The sequence below is a fragment of the Ascaphus truei genome, chromosome 1 (assembly GCF_040206685.1).
Source record: "Ascaphus truei isolate aAscTru1 chromosome 1, aAscTru1.hap1, whole genome shotgun sequence".
Lineage (NCBI taxonomy): Eukaryota > Metazoa > Chordata > Amphibia > Anura > Ascaphidae > Ascaphus > Ascaphus truei.
In genome coordinates, this window is record NC_134483.1 from 450,913,439 (window position 1) to 450,937,687 (window position 24,249).

General features: G+C 42.1%; 1 protein-coding gene across 20 annotated transcripts in view; it reads left to right on the forward strand.

Annotated features, from left to right (window-relative positions):
- The window catches only part of CAMK2D (calcium/calmodulin dependent protein kinase II delta), a 332,892-nt gene that overhangs the window by 157,074 nt on the left and 151,569 nt on the right, over positions 1-24,249 (forward strand). For all 20 annotated transcript variants that reach the window (XM_075616549.1, XM_075616655.1, XM_075616503.1 and 17 more), the window contains exon 4: positions 18,994-19,048. In XM_075616549.1, coding sequence (XP_075472664.1) covers positions 18,994-19,048 — 55 coding nt within the window. The remainder of the gene's footprint in view (positions 1-18,993; positions 19,049-24,249) is intronic.

Genomic DNA, 24,249 nt, shown 5'->3' on the forward strand with positions numbered 1-24,249 from the left:
TCTCTTAATGTAACCGTATCTTCTCTATTCAGATGTGTTTCTTGGATCATGTATATGTCGCTTTGTTTAGCTTTGAGATCTCTGAACATTAGTCTCCTTTTCATAGGAGAGTTCAATCCCATGACGTTTTGGGTAGTTACTTTTAATAATTGCGTTCCTTCTCTTGAAAAATGTGGAGGCATCCGGCTTCTCTGCCTTCCTGGGGGGAGCCATATCGTCAGCTCAGAGCTGGGAGATATAGAATTAGGTCAGTCCCAGAACGCTCTTTTCTATATCATTTGCTTGGTTGCATTAAATTGCGAGATCCCGGTGTGGTTCTTGCCCTTTTTCTGGGTTCGTGTCGATACCACAATTGCACCCCTTCACTTGGGCATTCTGTTATTACATGAGACTATTTTTATAGTCTCTGGTTCTTTAAGGTTTTGTTGAGGGAGGTGGGGGGGAGGTGGCTGTTCAACGTTGTTTTTCAGGCTTTAATATTCGGATAGTGCTCGCGGTATGTAGTAAGAGCAATTCAGGGGCCCCAGATTGACCTTTTTGTATATACCTTATTTTGAGCAATATAAGAATTGCAGGGTCTCATGTGGTCAGTTCTGGTGGCAACAACAAATTGGTTCTTATTGTAACTTATAGGCCCGAGGTTAAAGTTCTGTGGGACAGGAACTCAGTGTTTATTGGTAGTGTACAAGGCACTTTCCTGGCAGGTTGCAGGGTGTATTTATTGGGCCAGGGGGGATTTAGCTCTCTTTCTGGTGTTTGGGCAGCTTGATTCAGTGGGGGGAGAGGAGGGGGAGCTGGTTCCTCAGTGCGTGATGGTTGGCCCTTGCCCTGCTAGCAGTTGTCTGCCAGGTGCATCTGCTATTTCGCAGGCAGTCTCTCCTCCGCTCCTTACCTCTCTCGGTGGCTATCAGCTATTGGTTCTGCCCGTGTGCCTTTGTCTCCCCTCTGTCCCGAGCAGACGTCTCTGAGGGTGGTCAGGGTATCGTTGGCGGCGTCTAGCTGATCGCGGTGTTGCGAGTCTATGCTCGCTTGTCGGCCATCTTCGCTCCTTTGTAGCTCGGTGGTCAGCGGCCTTGTCGACGCTACTCGGGTGGCTGTTCTGCACATGGGTATGCCTCCCCTCCCCCGAGACCGTCCGTGGGTTCGGGTTCCTCCGCAGTCCCTGCCAGCCCGAAATCAGGTATTTTAAGCGGGTCTGGGTGGTGTTTTCTGCTCTGTTGTTCAGGAGCTGAGCTGGCGTGCGTACTCTCAGCTCGGCGTTCTAGCCACGCCCCCCCTAAAATGTACACTTTTAATACCAGGAGTCAATGAGCGTGTCATGATTAAAAAATGAAATCTAGGTGTTTTTTGTTTTTGTTTTACAAAATTCAGACACCTAGGAATATTTTGTAATGCTTTTAGGTTTTGCTTGTTAACAAGGTTAGAAACACAGGAAGAATGTAAATCCCTTTAGCTACCCCCTTTTGTATTATATCACTGTGCACTGAAGAGGCGTTTATACAAGAAAAGCCCCCTCTCCTCTATCCTTGGTGGCTATGTACTAAGGCAATCATAGAGCAGAAAAGGTGTGTTTTAATGTATTGCATCATTTTTGGAGAACTCTTTCTTACATCTGGTGCAGATTGTAAGAAGCCTGAACAAACTGTTACCTACAAAGAGATGAATTATCATCCCACACAGTCACAGGCTAAACTCAAAAAGCTCAACATTCAATTACATGTAATAGCATTTGTGATAAAAATATTAATTGGTGCTCAAGTTCAAGGAAACTATCCTTCAAAATCAGTTTAATCAATAAGAAGAAAAGAAAACTAATAGACAATGTCTTCCATCTCAGAAATGTCGCTTACAGGTGCTCTCCTAATGCTTAATGTTCAATATTACAACATTGAGATCCAGAGATACCTGCATATAATGTTTAGATTTTTGTGTGCACAAAATTCCCCAGTAGCAAATAATGGTTTTGTGCTAAAATTGGTTATTCACCACTATCGTACAGAAGCTCCTATTGAGTTTAGTAATAAAAAAAATTATGGGGAATATTAAGTATTTTAATCAATCTGGTACGTCAGGGGTTAATGTGGTTACTGTTTGTCATAAAAATACAAGATATTGTGTTTATGACCAGTCAAGACCCTTCCTGTGTCTGTGCTGATCTACAAAGAGGGCTTAATTGGTGGACTATCACTGATCCCCACTAAAAGGGAAATGTGTGTAGTTTAGAAGGTGGGGGACGATCGCCAGATCCTGGGTTGTCAGCCTCAAAGAAATCTGTAACATTCTTGATACCCCCTGTGCAGCACAGGGAGAAGTGACAAACAGGTCACCGCTTAGGTGGAGGACTTTATTAAAAATTAGGATATCATGTGATGACACCTATTCTTTATAATAACAGGTACCTATTTGTCATCGTTGCAATAAGACAAATCAAATCATAACACACTCTTCATGATTAAGGGGTGCCAAAGACCTATCTGTTTCTCATGCAATAATAGACGTTAGAGTTTGTATGGGAAGTACACAAACAACAAAACAGGTAGCGCTAACCGCAATGTGTGTGGTGTAGTAACTATTACCTTATATATTAATTAAAACTATACATAAGGGGCTGCCTAGGACACAAAGCCTGACCCCCTGGTCAGGAAAACAGTATGGACAGGGAATAGTTCCGTGGGCGCCTATAAAATTTTACCACAATAAAGGATATACGAAAACCAAGCCTGTTGGTTGTGAAGATTGTTGATCCTCACGGTGGGCTTGAAAACAAAGAGAAAGCACAACACATAGCGTAATACTGTTGAAACATTAAACAAACAACATATAAGACAACATATAACAGCTGAATACTGAAATGGTATTTTTAGGACAATAAAATCATTTAATAACAATTAATATTTACTATAATGCACAATTTGCATGGACATATAGATTTAAGCAATTAAAAATCTGAATAGGTGAAACGGAGCAGTTGAACCACCTATTCAGATTTTTAATTGCTTAAATCTATATGTCCATGCAAATTGTGCATTATAGTAAATATTAATTGTTATTAAATGATTTTATTGTCCTAAAAATACCATTTCAGTATTCAGCTGTTATATGTTGTCTTATATGTTGTTTGTTTAATGTTTCAACAGTATTACGCTATGTGTTGTGCTTTCTCTTTGTTTTCAAGCCCACCGTGAGGATCAACAATCTTCACAACCAACAGGCTTGGTTTTCGTATATCCTTTATAGTGGGAAGTACACAGACATAACTCTAAAGATGGCGGCTAAGTATTAGAGAAATTAAGATATGAGGTCTTTCATATATTTAGGCAGACTTTAAACGTCAATACATTTTGGGGGAAATCTTCTAAGTCATAAAACTGTCAACTCAGTAGATGATTTATGACGGACGGGTATTATGTGTGTTTCAATGCAAGAAGGTCTGGGCATAAATGTTGGCATGTTTGTAGGGAAAATGAGAATTCAACAAAGGTTTGTATTAGGATCAGAACATAGATGGAGGTTTGACTGGTAGGTAAGATGACTGCTGCTGGCGTAGATCCCTCAGCTCGGGTGGTGTTACGGATGCTTGGTGCGGCCCCCATCAGGTAAGTGAAGTTCAAAATAGAATTGGTGATTTATGCGATCCCAATGAAGAAACTCCAATAGCTCAACTGTCCGGAAGAATGTCCGCCTCCGGAGTGAAGCTAATGTGCTAGAGTTGTGACCTCTACCCCTACCCCTGAGGAAGTGATGCAGGTCACGAAACACGTAGGGTGTATCATCGAAACATATAAAGAGACGTAAACCTAACCTGTTTCTGAACGGTTGGAAGCGCACCGCTTCCTGCTAAGGAACCACCGGATGTGATCGGAGGTAGCCAGGAGTGACGCGAGACGCCAGATGCAGCACACCTGGAACAGTGGAGGCGCAACCGACAGTGAAGGAGCTGATCCAACGGCGCGATACCTAAGGGGTGCCACATGCTCTCTTTTAGTATTATGTGCATTTTTATAATGTTCTAAATGTGAGTACATTGAGTACCTGTCTTCCTTTTTATAAAGTTTTGTATAGCGATCTGCACCATGATCTCCTCTATCTGTTTACCTTGAGGTACATTCCACAAAGAAAACACCAATCTAAGAAGAAAATTCTTTGATACAGTACATTCTTGGGATATGCTTTATTGAAATTTGCACACTGTGAGAAGATAATTTATAAGAGCCAAGATTCCCCAGAGTCACTTTATGTATATGTTTGTGCAGTATTGCATTTTTCTCTTTTTGGGGGTGATCCATGTTCGTGCTCCCTTGGGATATTTTGGAGAATATATACGTTGAAGGGAACAATTGGAAACAACGATATACATTTTGTTAACATTGTCACCTATTATCACTTGAATAGAGTTTTAATATTCACAATATAAATATTCACACATTCACTTTTGCACTGTCTCTTGAGGAATCTCAGTTCCATACCACTTTCTGGGTATAAATACATAAGCAGAAATGGTTTATTTCCCTGTCATACCGGGTGCCCCAACAAAAGAGAATAATGTTCAGAATCATTCAGCTCGGACTAGCAGCTGCAATTGCAGTCTGTTTCATAGCCTGCTTTCTTTGTAGGTTGTAATACTGTTTAGCATACTGTTGCAACATTAGAGTTATTCATAGATTAAATTATAGGGTACAGAGCGTTTAAACCTCATTGGTTTTTACTTCAAGTATACGTATGTCTTTGTACCTAACAGGACACTTTAAGACAAAACCTATGAGTTTTCAAGAAGCTGTGTACACTATAATTTTATCTGTGAAGAAGTGTAATGTTTACAGTCTAATGTACAGTAGGTCCCCGCTCATACGGCAGGTTCCATTCCATGGCGCCGCCGCAAAGCGAAAAGTGCCGAAAAGCTAAACCAGCGATTTTCGCCGTCTCCTACCCTTCTGCGTATGCGCAGACTTGCAGTCCCCCCTTCTGCGCATGCGTGAACTTAGCCACTCCCCCTTCTGCACATGTGCAAACTTGTCTGTCCCCCTTTTGCGCATGCGCAGACATGGCAATCCCCGTCTCGGTACCGCCGTATTGGCGAATCGCCGATAAGTGAAATGCCGAGAAGCGGGGCCCTACTGTACAACAAATCCGCTCTTTTCCAGGATCAATACCGCGACTTGACCTACAGTATGAACTGCTAACCTGCTTTCCAAATGCAGGTCTCCATCATGTCTAATAGCTTAGTAAAAATGGAAGTGGGAATTAGAAAGGGGTTTGGAAAGAGATCAGGGGGGATCTCTGGAAAACGCCCTGAGATAAAATAGAGGTGGTAGATTTACCTTGTGAGTGCCACTGCTTGAGGGCAGTCCGTGGAAAATAGATAAATAGATTGCAACAAAGATTTGAAGATAGGCAGAGATGTCTTGAACCTGGTCTCTCTCTCCAAATCTGGAGTTCTCCCGGTCTGCCATCGGGACTGATCTTTTGCCTGCTCCTATTTCTGCAGAGACCTGTGTCTGCTGATTGTCTAAGGCTGCGCTTATAGTACTGGCGACAGCAACACGATGTTGCGTGAAAACAAATGTTGGTCTCGATCGCTGGAAGTCACTTCTATTTGATTTTTCCAGCGACCGCAGCGTGACAACAGCGTCACTGGCGACGGCACTATACGCGCAGCCTAATGCTCAGCACCTGTCTGTCATAAGCAGACAGCCCTTTAGAAGCCCTCCTCTGCCTGTGTCCTGTGCCTGTTTATTGTGGTTCTTCCCTGTAGACACGCTCACTGCTGCTTACCACAGCAGTACGCAACGTGTGTGGGGGGGTGCCCCCCAGGGGTGGCGCTGGATTTTTTTGGGGTGGCGTGGGCGCCTGCAGAGGCCCTGCGCTCTTCCCCGAGGCGTTTAAATGAAATGCTGGGGGATTGCTGGAGGCCTCTGCAACAATAAAACTTACTTCGATTCAGATGCTGTGACACGTCGCCATGGCAACGCTGTGTCAAATGACACCGCGGTGTCATGCAGGGTAACGTCACATGGCTGTCTCCATGGAAACTGGGTCACGTGATGTCACGTGACCCCGTGGCGTCATATGACTCCGCACACATGCGATGGGGGGGGGGGGTGGTGCGCAAGAGCGAGGGGGAGCTAGCAGGGGGGCGCAGCTCAAAAAGTTTGCACTCCCCTGGCTTACCAGACCCTTTCGGACCTCACCTCGTTTGTCCCTCTCCAGCCCTGACCTCTGTCTGTTTTCTGACCATCGCTGCTTGCCTGCTAGCCTGCCCCAGTCACTGGACTCCAGACCCACAATCGCTCCCTGTGACACTCGGATGAGTTCAACATATTTTGTATCAAAACAAAAGTGTCACTTGCTTGGCCACTATGTGGCTGAACAGGTATGAATATATCTATGGAACTCAACTACCTTCTCAAGTTTCCAGTAGGAGGCTTCCCGCTCATCTCATACTAATTAATATACAGGGTCAGCGTTTTGCGGAGTGACTTTCAAATTGATACTGTGGTGCCGCATTCCTCTGCTTGTTTTAGTTAGGGCTATTTTTGATGATACTATCTGCTTGACACGGCTGAATCAAGAAATGAAGAAATATCTCTGAAATAGTCTTCTCTCAAAGAACTGTGCTGCAATAGAAGCTATCTGGAAATGTGCCAGCACAGTAAGGTACTGTGCAGTGCTCCAACACTATGTTTTATTACATTACTGAAACCTACTGCTCCTGACATGTCATTTTGATTGACTTTAGAAGCTTTATGACCTGTTAGCATTTTTTGCTCATTTTTTTCAATGATATTATTTTGAGTTACACTGCATTTTAACCTACCCACCTATCCACTGGTGCTTGACCTGCAAAAGCCTGTGAAATATTTTAGAGGAGAATGTTTACCTTCGGAACATTCCAAAGCAAAATAGAAAGGCTAGATGCTTTTCAAGAAGATCTATGGTGGACAAGCTGAGATCTGCTCATATTCTGTCACTGCAATGTAATGGGCTCAGAATGTTGACTTTTGAATGATAACCGTAGCAATAATGGGGCATAAAAAATTGTTGTGCTGCTGATGCAGCTACAATAAACACAGTTTAACCATGGTGATCACAAATGTGTGCGTGCTGCTGATGAAGTATATGACTTTATATACTGTAGTTGATTATTTTAAAGTATCCACTTAATTTTAATGCAAATTATATTTATGTACGTATCATGTTTATTTCTCAGTTCTTACACTATATTATAGTCGCACAGTAGCCCTGATGACAGATGTAAAGTGTGCAGGAAACACTTATGCAAAGTGCATTTCTTTTCAGAATGACGTCCACGGCAAATAAGCCCTCTCTGGCTAAATGAGTTGCATGGTCCACTGCCATCATTTTAATATGTTATTTTAGGAATGTTAAATATTCTTTTCAACAATAAGTTTAGAATTTATCTTGCAGATATGTATTCTTTGGCCATGCATATCAATCGCATGTAAAAATGTTGTTGTCATTTTGTGGATCAAAGAAAAATGCTGCTTTTGACGTTTACCAAGGATGTAGAATTGTGTAAAAGGTCCACAGTGTACAGCATACAGTATAGTGAGCACTCTCTATGACATCCTTGCTATATTTTTGCCAGCCAACCTATTTATACTCCGATGTATATATCAAAGGTCCATGATGTTTGTAACCAACCTTACCTAGCAATCCATGCCACTTATTTTCTTCAGAAGTCTGGATGAACTATTATTGTGTTCCATATTACTGCTCTCTGTATTGTTCTCACACATTTTCTTGCTCAGAATTCTGGGCTATTTGTCCAATATCCAGGTTCTCTTTATTGTAGAAAATCATATATATTTGTAGTGGGTACTATAAATCAGAATGTATTCAAATGTATTATTAGCATATGTTATGAAACCTACTGTACAATACTGCTTTAAAATAGACCATAAGTACTAATCGGTGATAAGCCATAAGGCTCCTTAGATAGCATTCAAGTGACTGAGCTGTAAGACATCCTATGACTTGGCACCACTAAATATGGCCATTACTGTCTGTTTTAGATTTTTTAGGACTTAAACACAAACATGATTTTAAATTATAGATATGTTTAATAATAAACGTAAATATATTTGCAGGTAATTGTTAGTAATAAAGAAGAACAATCTTTGTGTATTTACTGAAATGCCCTTGTGGATTGGGGTACTGTATGTGTGTTTATGGGGATTGGAAATGTTCCTATGCCAAGTGGGGGGCGACAAGGACCTTTTTTTGTTACAGTGGGAATCTTTCTCCCAAGGGTCTGAATGATGAATTGGAGCAGCAATGGTTTCTTTGATAAGCTTGTACTGTACCGGAGTTTTGTATATCACCACACTATTTTATTCTGGATTGGATAGACCTAAATTATGAAACAGTACCTTATTGTTTGTTTTGTCTTTACTGGACTTGAATTATTCTGGATCCAGGGTCATGTCTGGGGTATGAATGAACCCAGCTAGCTTCAACTCAGCCCTCTTTCCAAAGCACAGCAAGACCTGTATATTTTCTTCACTTTATTTAGGAAAGCAGCAATAAAAACAGGCACTTGTGGGTGAGATGTTTGTGTTGGAAATGTGTATCTCTGTGGGTGCTTTGTAGTAAGGGCAGGTGAAAAGAATTGGCCTTGCCATAGGGGTGTAACATGAATGTACTCACTCTGCCAATGTCAGGAAGTAAAGACAGTGGGTACTGCTTGAGACACAGGGATAGGGGTCAGGCCATACTAACTGTCAAAAGAGAGAAGAAAATGGGGGAGCACTGGTGGAGTGAAAAATGAAATTAAGATGCAATATGATAAGCGTGTGTGAAACTCTTAACAGTGGGTGGTGTGGGTCTACAAAAACATCAACACTCACACGGCCTTGTGCAAATGCTTGCGCATCAAGGTATCTTTTGCGTCCTCGCTTCTGCTTTTCTATTCTCGTCTGGATAATTCTTTTCTTGATGTGATTCCTCTCGTCTGTCCTGTTCTTCTCCTTAGTCTCACATGTAGTGTCCCCCTCGGAAGAAATACATGGGGATGTGCGTCAGAATGTAAAATGGTACAAACAGAATTAGAGCAGGTGGGTGAAAAACAATAATACAGGATTAATATAACACTCACACGGGCATGTGTGTGTGCACTCTGGGGGGACGGTATCTTGACCTCCAGCAGGGTATCTCAATTTCAAAGTGCCAGCTGACACTCTGTGGCAGGTGGTGGGGGATAGGGAAATGAGCAAATATATAAAAAATATTACTCACACGGCCAAGTGTGAGTACACACTCGGAAGACAGGTTTCTTGTTTGTTCTGACCGACGTCCCTGGATCCAGCCTTGTGCCAGCCTCTGATGTTATTTTCTCTCTTCCAGTGCAGTGTGGAAATATAACCGCCAAGATTGTTGAGGCCAAATGACTCTTTATTGAACAAATAAATAATGAATAAACAAACTCACCGCTCACTCAACTCGTGAACTGCGGTGTCAGGGTAAAAAGGCCAGTCTTTAGGGGATGTTAAACGGGGATCGTTGGACTGCAGTAAGACTCCCTCCGCGTCCGGGAGGAGCTCTGTGCTTCCCGTGTCCCGCTCCCTACGGTGGCCGCAACAGTTCAAAAGGGATGGGGGATTTTGAGCAACGCGTTTCGCCAAAACGGCTTCCTCAGGCTCCGTAGTTGTGATGGGTAAGGCTCGCCGTTCCTCCTTTATATACTGCGGCCTGCCCGACAACTCAATCCCCTTCAATCTTCCTCCTATAAACAGCTGTTCTGAGTCACAGTCTTCTCTGAGCCTATGTGTATTGATTGCTAATTGCAATCGCCTAATATTAGCTTTTACAAACACCCTGAGGTTTTAATACATTCATTTCAGGGATGGATGCTCCTATTTTAAAACTGATGATTATGTCTGAGTTTTACCACACTCTTAATGGTTACACTATTGTGTAATCTTAATATAGATCATAAATGTCTAAAAATCTAGAATGTGTTTGAAACAATAAAATATGTTTATAAAGGCTCAAGCTTTGTCTGTGGCCTGTATCAAATGGAAGTGTGTAATGATCAATTTATAGTGAAACTTATTGTGAGCCTCATCCCTGATATTGGTGGAGGTTAATGTGTTTGCCAATTTAATATCTAAAAATATGTTTTTAATGAAAATGAAAGAGTTGTAAAAATATATTAATAATGTTTTATCACACGGTCGAAAGGTGCGTAGTCATATATTTCTGGGCTCTTTAGTGATCGTGGGTGATCCAAGTCTGTAAAATAAACCAAAGGATCTTGGATCACCCACGATCACTAAAGAGCCCAGAAATATATGACTACGCACCTTTCGACCGTGTGATAAAACATTATTAGTATATTTTTACAACTCTTTCATTTTCATTAAAAACATATTTTTAGATATTAAATTGGCAAACACATTAACCTCCACCAATATCAGGGATGAGGCTCACAATAAGTTTCACTATAAATTGATCATTACACACTTCCATTTGATACAGGCCACAGACAAAGCTTGAGCCTTTATAAACATATTTTATTGTTTCAAACACATTCTAGATTTTTAGACATTTATGATCTATATTAAGATTACACAATAGTGTAACCATTAAGAGTGTGGTAAAACTCAGACATAATCATCAGTTTTAAAATAGGAGCATCCATCCCTGAAATGAATGTATTAAAACCTCAGGGTGTTTGTAAAAGCTAATATTAGGCGATTGCAATTAGCAATCAATACACATAGGCTCAGAGAAGACTGTGACTCAGAACAGCTGTTTATAGGAGGAAGATTGAAGGGGATTGAGTTGTCGGGCAGGCCGCAGTATATAAAGGAGGAACGGCGAGCCTTACCCATCACAACTACGGAGCCTGAGGAAGCCGTTTTGGCGAAACGCGTTGCTCAAAATCCCCCATCCCTTTTGAACTGTTGCGGCCACCGTAGGGAGCGGGACACGGGAAGCACAGAGCTCCTCCCGGACGCGGAGGGAGTCTTACTGCAGTCCAACGATCCCCGTTTAACATCCCCTAAAGACTGGCCTTTTTACCCTGACACCGCAGCTCACGAGTTGAGTGAGCGGTGAGTTTGTTTATTCATTATTCATTTGTTCAATAAAGAGTCATTTGGCCTCAACAATCTTGGCGGTTATATTTCCACACTGCACTGGAAGAGAGAAAATAACATCAGAGGCTGGCACAAGGCTGGATCCAGGGACGTCGGTCAGAACAAACAAGAAACCTGTCTTCCGAGTGTGTACTCACACTTGGCCGTGTGAGTAATATTTTTTATATATTTGCTCATTTCCCTATCCCCCACCACCTGCCACAGAGTGTCAGCTGGCACTTTGAAATTGAGATACCCTGCTGGAGGTCAAGATACCGTCCCCCCAGAGTGCACACACACATGCCCGTGTGAGTGTTATATTAATCCTGTATTATTGTTTTTCACCTACCTGCTCTAATTCTGTTTGTACCATTTTACATTCTGACGCACATCCCCATGTATTTCTTCCGAGGGGGACACTACATGTGAGACTAAGGAGAAGAACAGGACAGACGAGAGGAATCACATCAAGAAAAGAATTATCCAGACGAGAATAGAAAAGCAGAAGCGAGGACGCAAAAGATACCTTGATGCGCAAGCATTTGCACAAGGCCGTGTGAGTGTTGATGTTTTTGTAGACCCACACCACCCACTGTTAAGAGTTTCACACACGCTTATCATATTGCATCTTAATTTAATTTTTCACTCCACCAGTGCTCCCCCATTTTCTTCTCTCTTTTGTACATTTGAAGGATCCTGGGTAGATCCTACGTTGGGGTCTTCAGAGACACAGGAGGAAAAGAACTATAGGGAAAACCTTGTCTACCATCAAGGTTTTTTATTCCATTACACCCTATTCGCTTTTGAACGGTTCACAGGTAGCGCCCGGGCATTTCTGTTCTAAAAGTCACATACTAACTGTCAGCAGGGACAGGGGGGAATGGGAAATCCCATTAACTTGGAGGACAGGAGATGTTGACAACCAGGGGTGTGACAGACTGGAAGGAAAAAAGGCAACATAATGTATCCATTCCATCTGCACTGGGAGTGAAACTGCAAGGAAAGTAACATCCAAATACAGCTAGCAAGCAGAACTGACAAGGAAAGGGGGGGGGGAGGAGGGGGGTGAAACAGAGAAGCCAGAAATGGGTATTTCTGTTCCATGACATGAATTCTGGAAATAATTTGATTTCTTTTTAATTTTTATTTTATGCCTTTGAACTTTTTTATTTCATTGTTTTTGTTTAAGGATTCTTTTTTTTTTCAATAATAAGACAAAAGTGTTATTTTCCAATATTATTACAATATATTTAAGTAGGTCAAAGTTCACGTTCACTGTCAGCCAGATGGAACACCAAGTCTATGTCAAACCGGTCTGCGACGCCACCAATGGAAAACACGTTGAACAACCTCGCGTGACCTCTACGCGTTGAGCACTTGTGCGCTGACAGTGATCGTGGTTCAGACCCATACATCTTCTGATCACATCGTCTTTCCTTCCCCCGTCTCCCGATCCGCATACACCACCCCATTTTGTATACTTCTTTTTAAGTTTCATGTTACCAATATTGCTATGTTTTTACTTTTGTCGTTCAGTGTTTCTGGACCTTTTTTAATACTTGCGCTTTTCAAACTGGATCCTCAGTGCGCTGTTTGCTTTTCTTCTTTTGTCTGACCTCCTTCGGGAGTTAATGGAGTTTTTATTTCCTCTTAGTTCCTCCTCTTGATAAGCTGTTAAGTTTTTATTTATATACACACATAACTTCCCCTGAAAATAGTGACTTCACACTGCGCATATTTTCACAAATTCTCGCATACTGCTCATTCACAGTAGGCGTGGTTGGCTTTTTTGTTTTTTTATTGCGTATCCCCTTGTATTTGCACTGATACTGAAATATAGCTTTTAGCTAAACATTTAAAAGCTAAGGAACCTGTTGTGACACACACAACGTTATTTTCCTCACTTTTTGCTGATCCAAGTTTGTCACTATTCTACTGAACAAATGTCATGGTTTAACATGATCTTTTTAAGTATCAGGTAATAGGAAGTATTATGTATTACTTTGTACATACCTGTATTTAGCTTATTCGTTCATTTCCAAAATGTAAGTGTTTAACCACTGATATGATGCAAGCCTGATTTTAGCATCTTTTTAATTCTTTTGAACGTTTATCTGAAAGGACAATTTCTTACATGTACATTATGTATGCTGTTTTGTGACCTTTCAAAAGAACAATTTCTTCACAGATGTTTTGCTTTCTCCCATATTTGTGTTTTTAGCCAAGGACAGTTGGACAGTGCAGCAAAATGGGTCAGCAACCTATTAGATGAACTCCTTTCCTCGAGCTTCAAGCTTTAAATAGTGTGGCAAAGTTGACAGAATCGCGAATTGAATTCAATTTAGCAGCATCTCAGAGCTGCGGAAGTTAAATAACACATGACAGCTTCATAATGCTGTGCAACAACAACACTTTGATTAATACTTGATGTGGAGGAATGGAACAACATTTTTCCCACAAGTGTCTTATGTTTTAGACATAAAAGGCAGCTTGATATTACCCATCAACATCGATTGGAGAAAAAGAACCCAGTCTTGTAGCACTCGTACACAACAATTGTATAGTGATAAATTTAAAATACTTTATTAATAACTCTGAATAAAAAATAGGGTGTTAAAACGTAATTAAATACTGTGTAGAACAGCACGTGACTGTATCCTTTGGTAACCCACCCTGGTATAGGTGGGTAGATATAGTGTGATCCCTGATAGGTACTAGAGATCAAATGCTATAAATTATAGCGACCTAAAATGTAGGAGAGGAGCCAAAGAAAGCCCACCGAAAGGACTGTCTCTATTGGAGTGCGTCTAGGCGTAGATTGCGCTCTAGAGAGATACACTCATGATAATGTGGCATATACTACGCTAGGTAAGACCTATAAGTATCTCCCCCCCAGATAGAGATTGCTCTGTTTTGTGTACAAATTCACCTTCATAGTATGAGCTACATCTCTATAAGGGATATGTGTTGCCTATTTTCTAAGGTGCAGGCTATTAGGCAAGCAGTGATTACTGTTGTAAGGTATAGCTAAACTAGAGCAACTATAGGAAATCACCAAAACACCTAGGAGGTGATTAGAGGCCAGATAGGTACTCCTACAATGTTGTGGTAGGTTATTGGTGATGTCTGCTGCTCCGCTGTTGTTGGTTCAGTGCCCCTTGCTGGTGTAGCACAGTGTAAACTTAGCTGCCACACACAAGCACTATGCGCTTATGGTTAATTCCCCTAAGCACACCAGGGTCTTATCATGCGCAGGAGGTGGAAGCTGATGTCAGAGCAACCTCCACAGTGATGCGTGGGTAAGTATGATGCTTGCGCTAACTGTAAGGGTTAATGTGTGGACATAAACAGCTTGAGAAGCTACTCAGCAGGTCATGGATCGCTGCATATGCCAACAAACGAGTGTGCTGGAGTAGGGTATACAGGAGGTTAATATTGAAATGGGGTAAAAGCCCCAACACACCCCGTCCCCCCTCTCTACAGGTTGGAGCAATAGCGTGCACAGAGTAATGACATGGGGAGCCGGTCTAGCTGATCATCGCAGTGTCCCCAACCTGTAGAGAGGGGGGACTTATAGAGATGTAGCTCATACTATGAAGGTGAATTTGTACACAAAACAGAGCAATCTCTATCTGGGGGGGAGATACTTATAGGTCTTACCTAGCATAGTTTATGCCACATTATCATGAGTGTATCTCTCTAGAGTGCAATCTACGCCTAGACGCACTCCAATAGAGACAGTCCTTTCGGTGGGCTTTCTTTGGCTCCTCTCCTACATTTTAGGTCGCTATAATTTATAGCATTTGATCTCTAGGAGCTATCAGGGATCACACTATATCTACCCACCTATACCAGGGTGGGTTACCAAAGGATACAGTCACGTGCTGTTCTACACAGTATTTAATTACGTTTTAACACCCTATTTTTTATTCAGAGTTATTAATAAAGTATTTTAAATTTATCACTATTCAATTGTTGTGTACGAGTGCTACAAGACTGGGTTCTTTTTCTCCAATCGATATTATCACGTCTCCATCCAGTCAGCACCTCACAGGTTAACAATAGCAGTGCGGGTTTTCTGTACGTGTATTACCCATCAACTCATGTGCTGTGACTGTCCTGTAAAAGGGGTGATCTTTAGTTTAATCAAATCTCACAGCAGTCAGTTTGTTTTCAGCAGTTGCTATTTAGAATAGATTCACATGACCAGGGAGGCTGCCAGGAGGCTCCCCTCTCCCCCCCCCCCCCCTGCCCCGTAACCACATGGAACGTAAATTGTGTTAACCCTCTCATTTGAATACTGACTAACCTTAATACACACTCCACAAAGCATCCCAATAGCCTGCACTCATGGCTATTCACCCACACTCAGTCACTCCTACCACCCATTGTGGCCAAGCACTGCCATCTACAGCACTTATTTCCTCACCTGCTGTCTCTGTAAGTTCCCCATTAAACCTCTTAGATTGTAAGCTCTTCGGGGCAGGGATTTCCTTTCCTATTGTCTGATTTTTCTGCACTTATTGTATTATTATAATTCCCTGTACTGTATTCTTTGTGAAGCGCTGAGCACACTTTTGGTGCTATATAAATAAAGACATAGAATACAACGTACAAATAAAGACAGTAACTGGAGGTATAAAAGGCTGCGGCTATTTACTTATACAAAAACCTAAAAGGGGGTATTTCCTGCTCGGAACTTCGTTCATTAATAACACATACAATCATAACGTGTACACATAACAGGTAATACAATGGCACTGCTATCATTTCTCTGCTAATTGGTAATATGATTGCCCTGCACTACACGTAAGGGGATGGGTGGGCTGGTTATCGTCTGACGGGCAGGGAACAGGCCGCGCTGCCCACCAGCAGGGCGTTAAGTAGGCCCCAGGAAAACCCCTCCCCTGAGTAGGGGAGGGAGGTGTCGGGGGCGGGCCAGATAGGGGGAGGCCAGCACCCCTGTCAGGAGACCCCCCGCTTATGGCTATGGGGCTGCGTTTCTGTTACAGACTCTCCCTAAATGATGGTGAAATCATTAAGAAATCAGCGGTTTACTTGTTATGAACAAGTCTCTTCCAAGTAGATCTTCACTATTCACTAAAGTATTTTTGACTCCACAGTATCTTTACTCTTGTAGCAAACCTCTGTTATAGATGTTATTTATTTAAATGGTACAATTGTGGTGTTGTGGCTGTCCATTGTAATCTATCTGATTTGAGAATGCCAATTGCTTGACAAACAACACAGGACAAGGAATAGATAAAACCGTCAATAGAAATCTCACACTACTGTTTTCATATGTTCCCAGAATGAGACAAATAAGCTAGTGGTAAGAATGGTTAAGATTGCAAGCAGAGAGAATAGATTCCAAAGGTCATGCAGACAGGAACCCGGTATAATGAATGGTTACAGAGATGAACCTCATAGCGGTGTATTCCCCAGCTAGTACATGAACTAAATGTGCTAATGTACAATCATTCATTTTTATATACTGTAGTGATTAAAAAAATGTAAGTACATACTGTATGTCACAAAAATAACAAGCACATTTCTTGCGTATACTGTATATACATAATTTCAATTTGTTTTTTTTGTAAAATCTTAACAATGTAAAGAGTACCACCGTCCTATTTACAACATTTAGTTCTAAATCCAAAGTGCACCAAACGGGAGCACCGGTTAGCTTATTTTTATTGCTTGGTTAATAGGTGAATTACAGGACTGAGTAACTTTCTAAGGATTTTCTCATTACCTATTATGCATTCGCTCATAAGTGACCTTTAAGGGGAAAAAACTGTGGACTACTACTGTAGTCTGCAAGACTATTGGAAAGTAAATTGTGCAGAGATCGTCTATAAAAGCCAAAAGATCTGCCTTTATAGGCAACTAGCTGACATACCTGGCGTTGCCCGGGATGGTAATCCCTAATTGTGTGGTGTAAATGTTGTATAATAATGTTGAAAAGAAGTGTTGAATAAAATGTCAATATGATGTAATAGTTTGAAAAAGGTTGTTTGTAAACAAACCACAGTACAAAGTACATGTACCTGAGCAAACATGAGCTAAGTGTATGTTAATTGTAAGGTTTGGTTGGGTGGGTGTGTGTGTGTGACATTTGGGTGGGTGTATGGGTGGGGGTGTGTGACATTTTGGGTGGTGGTGTGTTAAATTTGGGTGGGTGGGGGTGTGTGAAACTTGGATGGGGGTGTGAAAGGTGGGCGAGGGAGGGTGTGTGAAAGTTGGGTGGGTTGGGTGTGTGAAAGGTGGGCGAGGGAGGGTGTGTGAAAGTTGGGTGGGTTGGGTGTGTGAAACTTGGATGGGGGTGTGTGAAACTTGGGTGGCGGTGTGAATCTTGGGTGGCGTACTCCACTGGGGTGAGATGGGGGAGAGGCGTGCGGGAGAGGGTGGGTTTGCCACTTGGGTGAGGGGGGGAACATTGGGGTGCCACTTGGGTGGGGGGGTGGGGGTGACTCCGCAGGGGTTAGTGTTTGTAAATGTCACGTAGCAGTACAGCAGTTTTTTAAAAAAAAGTATAAATTGCAGAGATTTACAATATGCATTGTGAGCACCATATTCTTTATTCCAAAAGAAGACATGAAATACTTGTACGGGGGGTGGGGGGTGGCGGGGTCGGCTGAGACGCTGCACCGGACGTTGTATGGGGGGATGGCATGTGGCACCAAACGGTGTATGGGAGGGGGTCTGGCGGGGGGGGGGGTCACGCGGCACCAGACGGTGTGCGGGACACACAGGACCGGACGGTGTATGGGAGGATGCCACGTGCCACAAAATGTGAGTACTCTGCAGGGTCGAGGGGGGGAGGCATGCGGGTGTGGGTGGGGGCACGCGACACCAGACGGTTTGCGGGAGGGAGGGTGGCGGGGGACAGCTGACACACTGGACCGGTGGACTGGACCCGGACGTTTGCACCGACGGTGTATAGGAGGGAGGGGTTGCGGGGGGGGGGAGTCACGCGGCACTGGACGGTGTGCGGGACACACTGGAGCTGGCGGTGTATGGGGGGATGACACGTGGCATAAAATCTCAGTACTCCGCTGGGGTGAGAGGGGGAAGGCGTGCGGGAATGGGGGTGGTGGGGGGGGGAGGCACGCAGCAGCGGACGGTACCTGAGGTGGTGTGTAGTCCGCTGGGGTGATAGTCAGAGATGAGAGCGAAATTTTCTGTCCCAAGATCTCCTTGCGAAGCTGAGAGTGTTGTCCGCAGGGGTGAGATTATGAGGTGAAAGCAGGCGGAGTGGCAGGAAAAATGTGCTGTCAAGCGTACTCCCAAACCTCGCTGAGTGTTTCAGTGGGGTAGGTCTGTCTGTGACGTCTGCGAACCCCGCAGGCCAATGAGAGCCGTGGGGGGCGGGCCGTGGGCGGGCGGACCGACGGACCAATCAGATTGTCCAGATGCACGCACAAACAAACTTTTCAGTTTGATATATATATAGATAAAATGTCTGGATTGGCCTGCCGTATGTTGTGTGTGAATAAAAGGCTGGTCTACACACACATGAATATTAATGAATGAAGGGGCTTTAAGGCTACAGGAATTGCAGTTTGACACCTGAGCTAAAGTGTTGCTACAGTATGGCATTGTCTTTTAAGTGAATTAACTTAGTTCAAAGTCGAGTGTGAGTTGAATGCCTTGCTACCTCAGTAACTCACTTTATCAGCTGGGCATTTGGAACCAAACAGATAAGCAATTGGAACAAAAAATTCCTTTTTGTGTAAAGCTTGCCAGGAATGAAATAATCATTTTTCCATACTTCTGGAATAAAATGTTAATGTGGTTGTGTACATTGGAAGAGGTCTAATTTTGTGGAAGGCATTTCATTACAACTACAAATAGATCCCAGTTAATGGTACAATTGTTTGTTTTCTTACAGTTCGTCTTCATGAGAGCATATCAGAAGAAGGATTCCATTACTTAGTCTTTGACTTGTAAGTATAAGTTTACATTGGCATACTAATAGTACTTTGCAAAAATTGTTCATATCCTAATCCGGGACTAACTAGATACATCTGGGAGTTTTTTTATGGAAAATGATTGTCATCTATAGAGCTTTAACAAAAATAATATTACAGCATAACAAAAGGAGAACATTTTCCAGGGTATTTTTCAGTTAATAGAACACAAAACAATCCAGCAGTGACCACCTTAAACATCTGTGGGTTGACTGATTCACAAATTTGTGGAGTTTGATTATGAAGTTTCCCTGTCACCATGTACTATAACTATACCACAGCATGGTTGATTATTCCAAATTAGTCTATATTTTGAATACAAGCAAAACCCATTTTTTTTTCTTGGAGATTACCATCTTGAATAGATTTTTTTTAGCTAAAGAAGAACATTAGATATTTTGCAGTAGTTTCCAGGGCTGGAATAATCACTGTTCTTACTGAAAACCAAAATTAAATTTTTGATGCGTATAACTGTGTTTAAATAAAATACATGGTATATTCATGCACATTCAACTTTAAAATATATGGATTCCAATTACTGGCTAAATGCTGTAAATGCGTTTAATTCATTTTTAAGGCCGTTAAAAAAATAAGTGATTTTAATTTAGTATTATTACCTGTCTTCATAAATCATTGAAAAGTTTTCGTAATTTCTATCATTAAAAATTCACACAATCTAATATGGCCCATGTAATGCTATGGAAAATGCATATTTATATATTTTCATATACAGATTGTTGTATTTTATTATTTCTGTAGGGTTTTTTTCACCATCTGTATAAGCGTCTTCATACATACTGTTTTGGTGTCAATTTTAAAAATGCTCCTGTGTATCGCTCTGAGGTCTTGATTGTACCAAGAGCTGCAGGACGGCAGCTCTATCCTGTGACGTCACCCTGCGCTGCCACCGAATGGCATCTTGATTATACCAGGGAGACAGGAGAGAACGTAGCAGAGGAGGCTTGAAGGCGTTAGCGGTTCACCCTCATTGGCTGAACCCCTCACGTGACGCGGCCCTCGCCTGCCAGAAACAATTTAGCAAATCTCTTCAGGAGACTGCCGCCCTGCAGCTCCAGGCAGCGCGCTGGTATGTAAACCATCAGCAGATTTCAGCAATTGGTTTTCAGTCGTGCGGCGTCCCGCGGCGAATTCTGGTATAATCACGGCCTAACAGTTCGATTTATACCAAGAGCTGCAAGGCGACTGCGCTATTCTGTGACGTCATCCTGTGCTGCCGCCGAGCGGCATCTTGATTGTACCGGGGAGACAGGGCAGAGGAGGCGTGGTGGATGCGTGGCCATGAGCAGTTCGCCCTCATTGGCTGAACCGCTCACGTGACGTGACTGTCGCCGGCCAATAACAAAATCTCTGTCTTCTTTCCAGTCGTCTGCCCTGCAGCTCCAGGTGGCGTGCGCACCGTGACACGTATATTTACTTGGATTGCATTTATGGATTTTGTTTTTGAGCCGCCTGCGTTTTTCTATATAATCACGGCCTAAGTCTGTAGTCGAAGCTGTAATTTTGTTACAGCTTGCCACAGTTGAATAGCGCTACATTTGTATGTGTATTGTAAGATTATTAAAGGTGGACTGCAAAAAAACACAGATTATTAAAACAGCCAACCTGAAGATGGGTGAATTTCGAGCCTGAACAACAGAGACGCCATGTTGTCTGTATTTATACGAACTGCATAGCTAGCACCTAAATAGTTAACTGTAGAAATAGCAGATAATTTATGTAAGAAAGTATAAGGTCATAATACAAGGCCATAAAAATAATGAGACGGTGAAATAATGTTGGGGAGTACTAGATGGTTTTAATGAACATACTGATAAGAACACAGCTGGAGAAAAATGGTTGAAATGGGCCAAGTCTATATTTAGGCAGGTCCGGATGTCTGTTGATGAAGTATAAATGTTTTGTCTGTATGTATTGAAATCAGATCTCCTAACTACCATACTTGACCTGTTATGTACTTTTAATAAGTTGCATCCCCAGGCACCTGCTCTTAACACACTGGGTAGGTGCGGAAACATGACTACATTCTCTTAATGGACCCGTTCCCATTCTGACAACGTCTATTACGCTCTGTCACTATGTGCCCCTTCTTGGGCGCTGGTCGACTCAATATATTTAAGGGATCTACACCTCATTTCTGGCACTGAAATGCAATTTCTAGACAGACTGGGGCCCTCCTCATAGGGACCTCTGTGGCGGGCCTACCTCCTCGTCTGTAAACCATTTGATTCACCTTGACCATATCTCATGACCCTATTTTAAAGGGGCACTATCCCTATCTAGAACATAATAATTGGGGACTGGTCTATCTTATACACTCAAGAACATACTTCTTAACTATATACACTGAGGCTCCTTTCCTCTCATCCTCCAGAAACCTAACCTCTAGAATCTTCCTTCTCTTCCTATATACTCCCTGTGTGTCATTGTTCTCCCTGCAACCCAGAGCGTAACTTATCATCGGCTGACTCACCCCCATTCCTGTGTAATAGTAAAGTATCACTTTAGTACTGTATCATGTGGGTCCGCACCATTAACCTCTACAAGACTAGGGTATTCCCATAGAGGGGTTACAAAGCAACCATGCAAACATTTTGAGAATGGTTTGAGAAATATATACTATGCAAGGTGGGAATGTACTTTAAAGTTAAGGCAAACTTGTGTTTCTAATACGTGAAAAGGGTGGATGATGCTCAAGTGCTAGGTCTATGTATGATCCTTATGAAATATAAATGGAAGATAATTCGTGGTGTCCATAAATAATCATCCTTATTGTCCAAAGAAACCAATATTGTTGCTGGGGGCACAAGAACCCTGAAGGCAAAGGGGTAGGATTTGGATAACCCTCCTCCTCTCCTCTTTGGGATAGCCCCTCCATAGAAGCAATAATAAAGCAGTAGGTACTCACAACAACTTCACCACGAGGATCTTCCAGCGTGCAGCCACATCAATGTCCAGAGAAATCCAAAAGAAGAAGGGATAAGCACACAGCACTAGAGAGACAGGTCTTGGGTAATAAAAAATGTTTATTCAGCTACATAAAAAACGGAGGGTGTAACCACTCCTACGCGTTTCGTGCAACGCACTTTGTCAAGGAGTCTCCATGTTTCTATAATTGCTAAATACTAATCATCTATTTAAAAAAAAAAAGATTTACCCTCAACAAGATTCTCAACACAATTAAAATAATAAGTTGCATATCTAAACCCGGTTCTCAGACCCCAGTCCTTTTTAGACCCAGATTTACTAAGCACCATTAACGGTAACTAAAGAATATGAAGCAATGCAAATCCTGTTTTACTCCTCTAAAAAGAATAGTGGTCATTATAACAGCAGTTAGTGAAAATGATATGCAGTTGAGTCGTAATCAGAAGCATATCCTATTCATTAAGCTCCATAAGGTTAACACGGGAAAATAACATTACATTGTTTGTCATACATAGTTCATCAAATAAACTTTTATTAACCTTTTGATAAACGCTTATATCAAGCCCCTTTGCCTCACTGGCACGCAGGTGGTTAATGACCTGTGTGTGTATCTAAATGTGTTTTTTTTTTGTAATTTATTTTTTATTTAGATTTTGTGAAAAACATAGGGAAGGGGAAAAAAGGGGGCGGGGGGAGTGGATCCAAAAATACAAAATGACATAACAGTAGCCGCGCCATACATCTTAGCTCCACATATTACACAGAAACACCAGCAGTCAGAGAGAAAATGCAATCCACATTCTGCAGTGGGTCAAAAATTCACCTATTTCCCCTAGTGTACCAGGGCTCCCAGACTATATGGAACTTTCTTGAGTTATGTTTAACAGAAACTGTGAGTCTTTCTATAGATTGCACCTCATTCACTCTCAAGATAATCTCTTTCCTGCAGGGTGGCTGGAACTTTTTCCAGGCACCTGCGATTGCGTGTCTTGCTGCAGTCAGAATATGCACCAATAATTTAGATTTATTTTCGTTTAAATTATCTAGTGGTTTACCAAGAACCATTGTCATCGGGTCTAGAGGGATTCTTATCCTGAAAATTTCTCACACCAAATTTTGCACTATTCCCCAGAATCTCTGTATTTTGGGGCAAACCCACCAAATATGGGCTATGTCTCCGATACCGCCATCGCCCCTCCAACAAAGATTTGTGGACTCAGGGTAGACCTGCCTCAACATCTGTGGTGTCAGGTTACATAGTTACATAGTAGATGAGGTTGAAAAAAGACATAGGTCCATCAAGTTCAACCTATGCTAAATTTAGACAACAGATACTTTATCCTATATCTATACTTACTTTTTGATCCAGAGGAAGGCAAACAAAAAAACCCCATTAAGGGGAAAAACTAATTCCTTCCTGACTCCAAGAATTGGCAATCGGATTAATCCCTGGATCAACATCCTTCCCATGTATACTTATTTGGTATATCCCTGTATACCTTTCCCATCTAAAAAGATGTCCAGCCTTTTTTTGAATAAATCTATTGTATCTGCCATCACAGTCTCCATGGGTAATGAATTCCACATTTTAACTGCCCTTACTGTAAAGAATCCTTTCCTTTGTTGCTGGTGAAATCTCCTTTCCTCCAACCTTAAGGGATGGCCTGAGTCCTTTGTACTGCCCGTGGGATGAATATTTCTTTTGAAAGCTCCTTGTATTGTCCCTGAATATATTTGTATATAGTTATCATATCCCCTCTTAGACGCCTCTTTTCTAATGTAAATAAATCTAATTTAACTAGCCTCTCCTCATAAGTTAGAATGTCCATCCCCTTTATTAATTTTGTGGCTCTTCTCTGCACTCTCTCTAGTTCCATAATGTCTTTTCTTAGGATCGGTGCCCAAAATTGTACTCCATATTCAAGGTGTGGTCTTACTAATGCTTTGTAAAGGGGCATAATTATATTTACTTCCCTTCCATCCATTGCCCGTTTGATGCAAGATAAGATCTTGTTTGCCTTTGCAGCTACTGCATGACATTGGGCACTATTGCTAAGCCTGCTGTCTACAAGCACTCCTAAATCCTTCTCCATCACGGATTCCCCCATTATATCTCCATTTAATTTGTAAGTAGCCTTTTTATTCTTGCATCCCAAATGCATAACCTTACATTTATCTGTATTAAACCTCATCTGCCATTTACCTGCCCACGTTTCCAGTCTCTCCAAGTC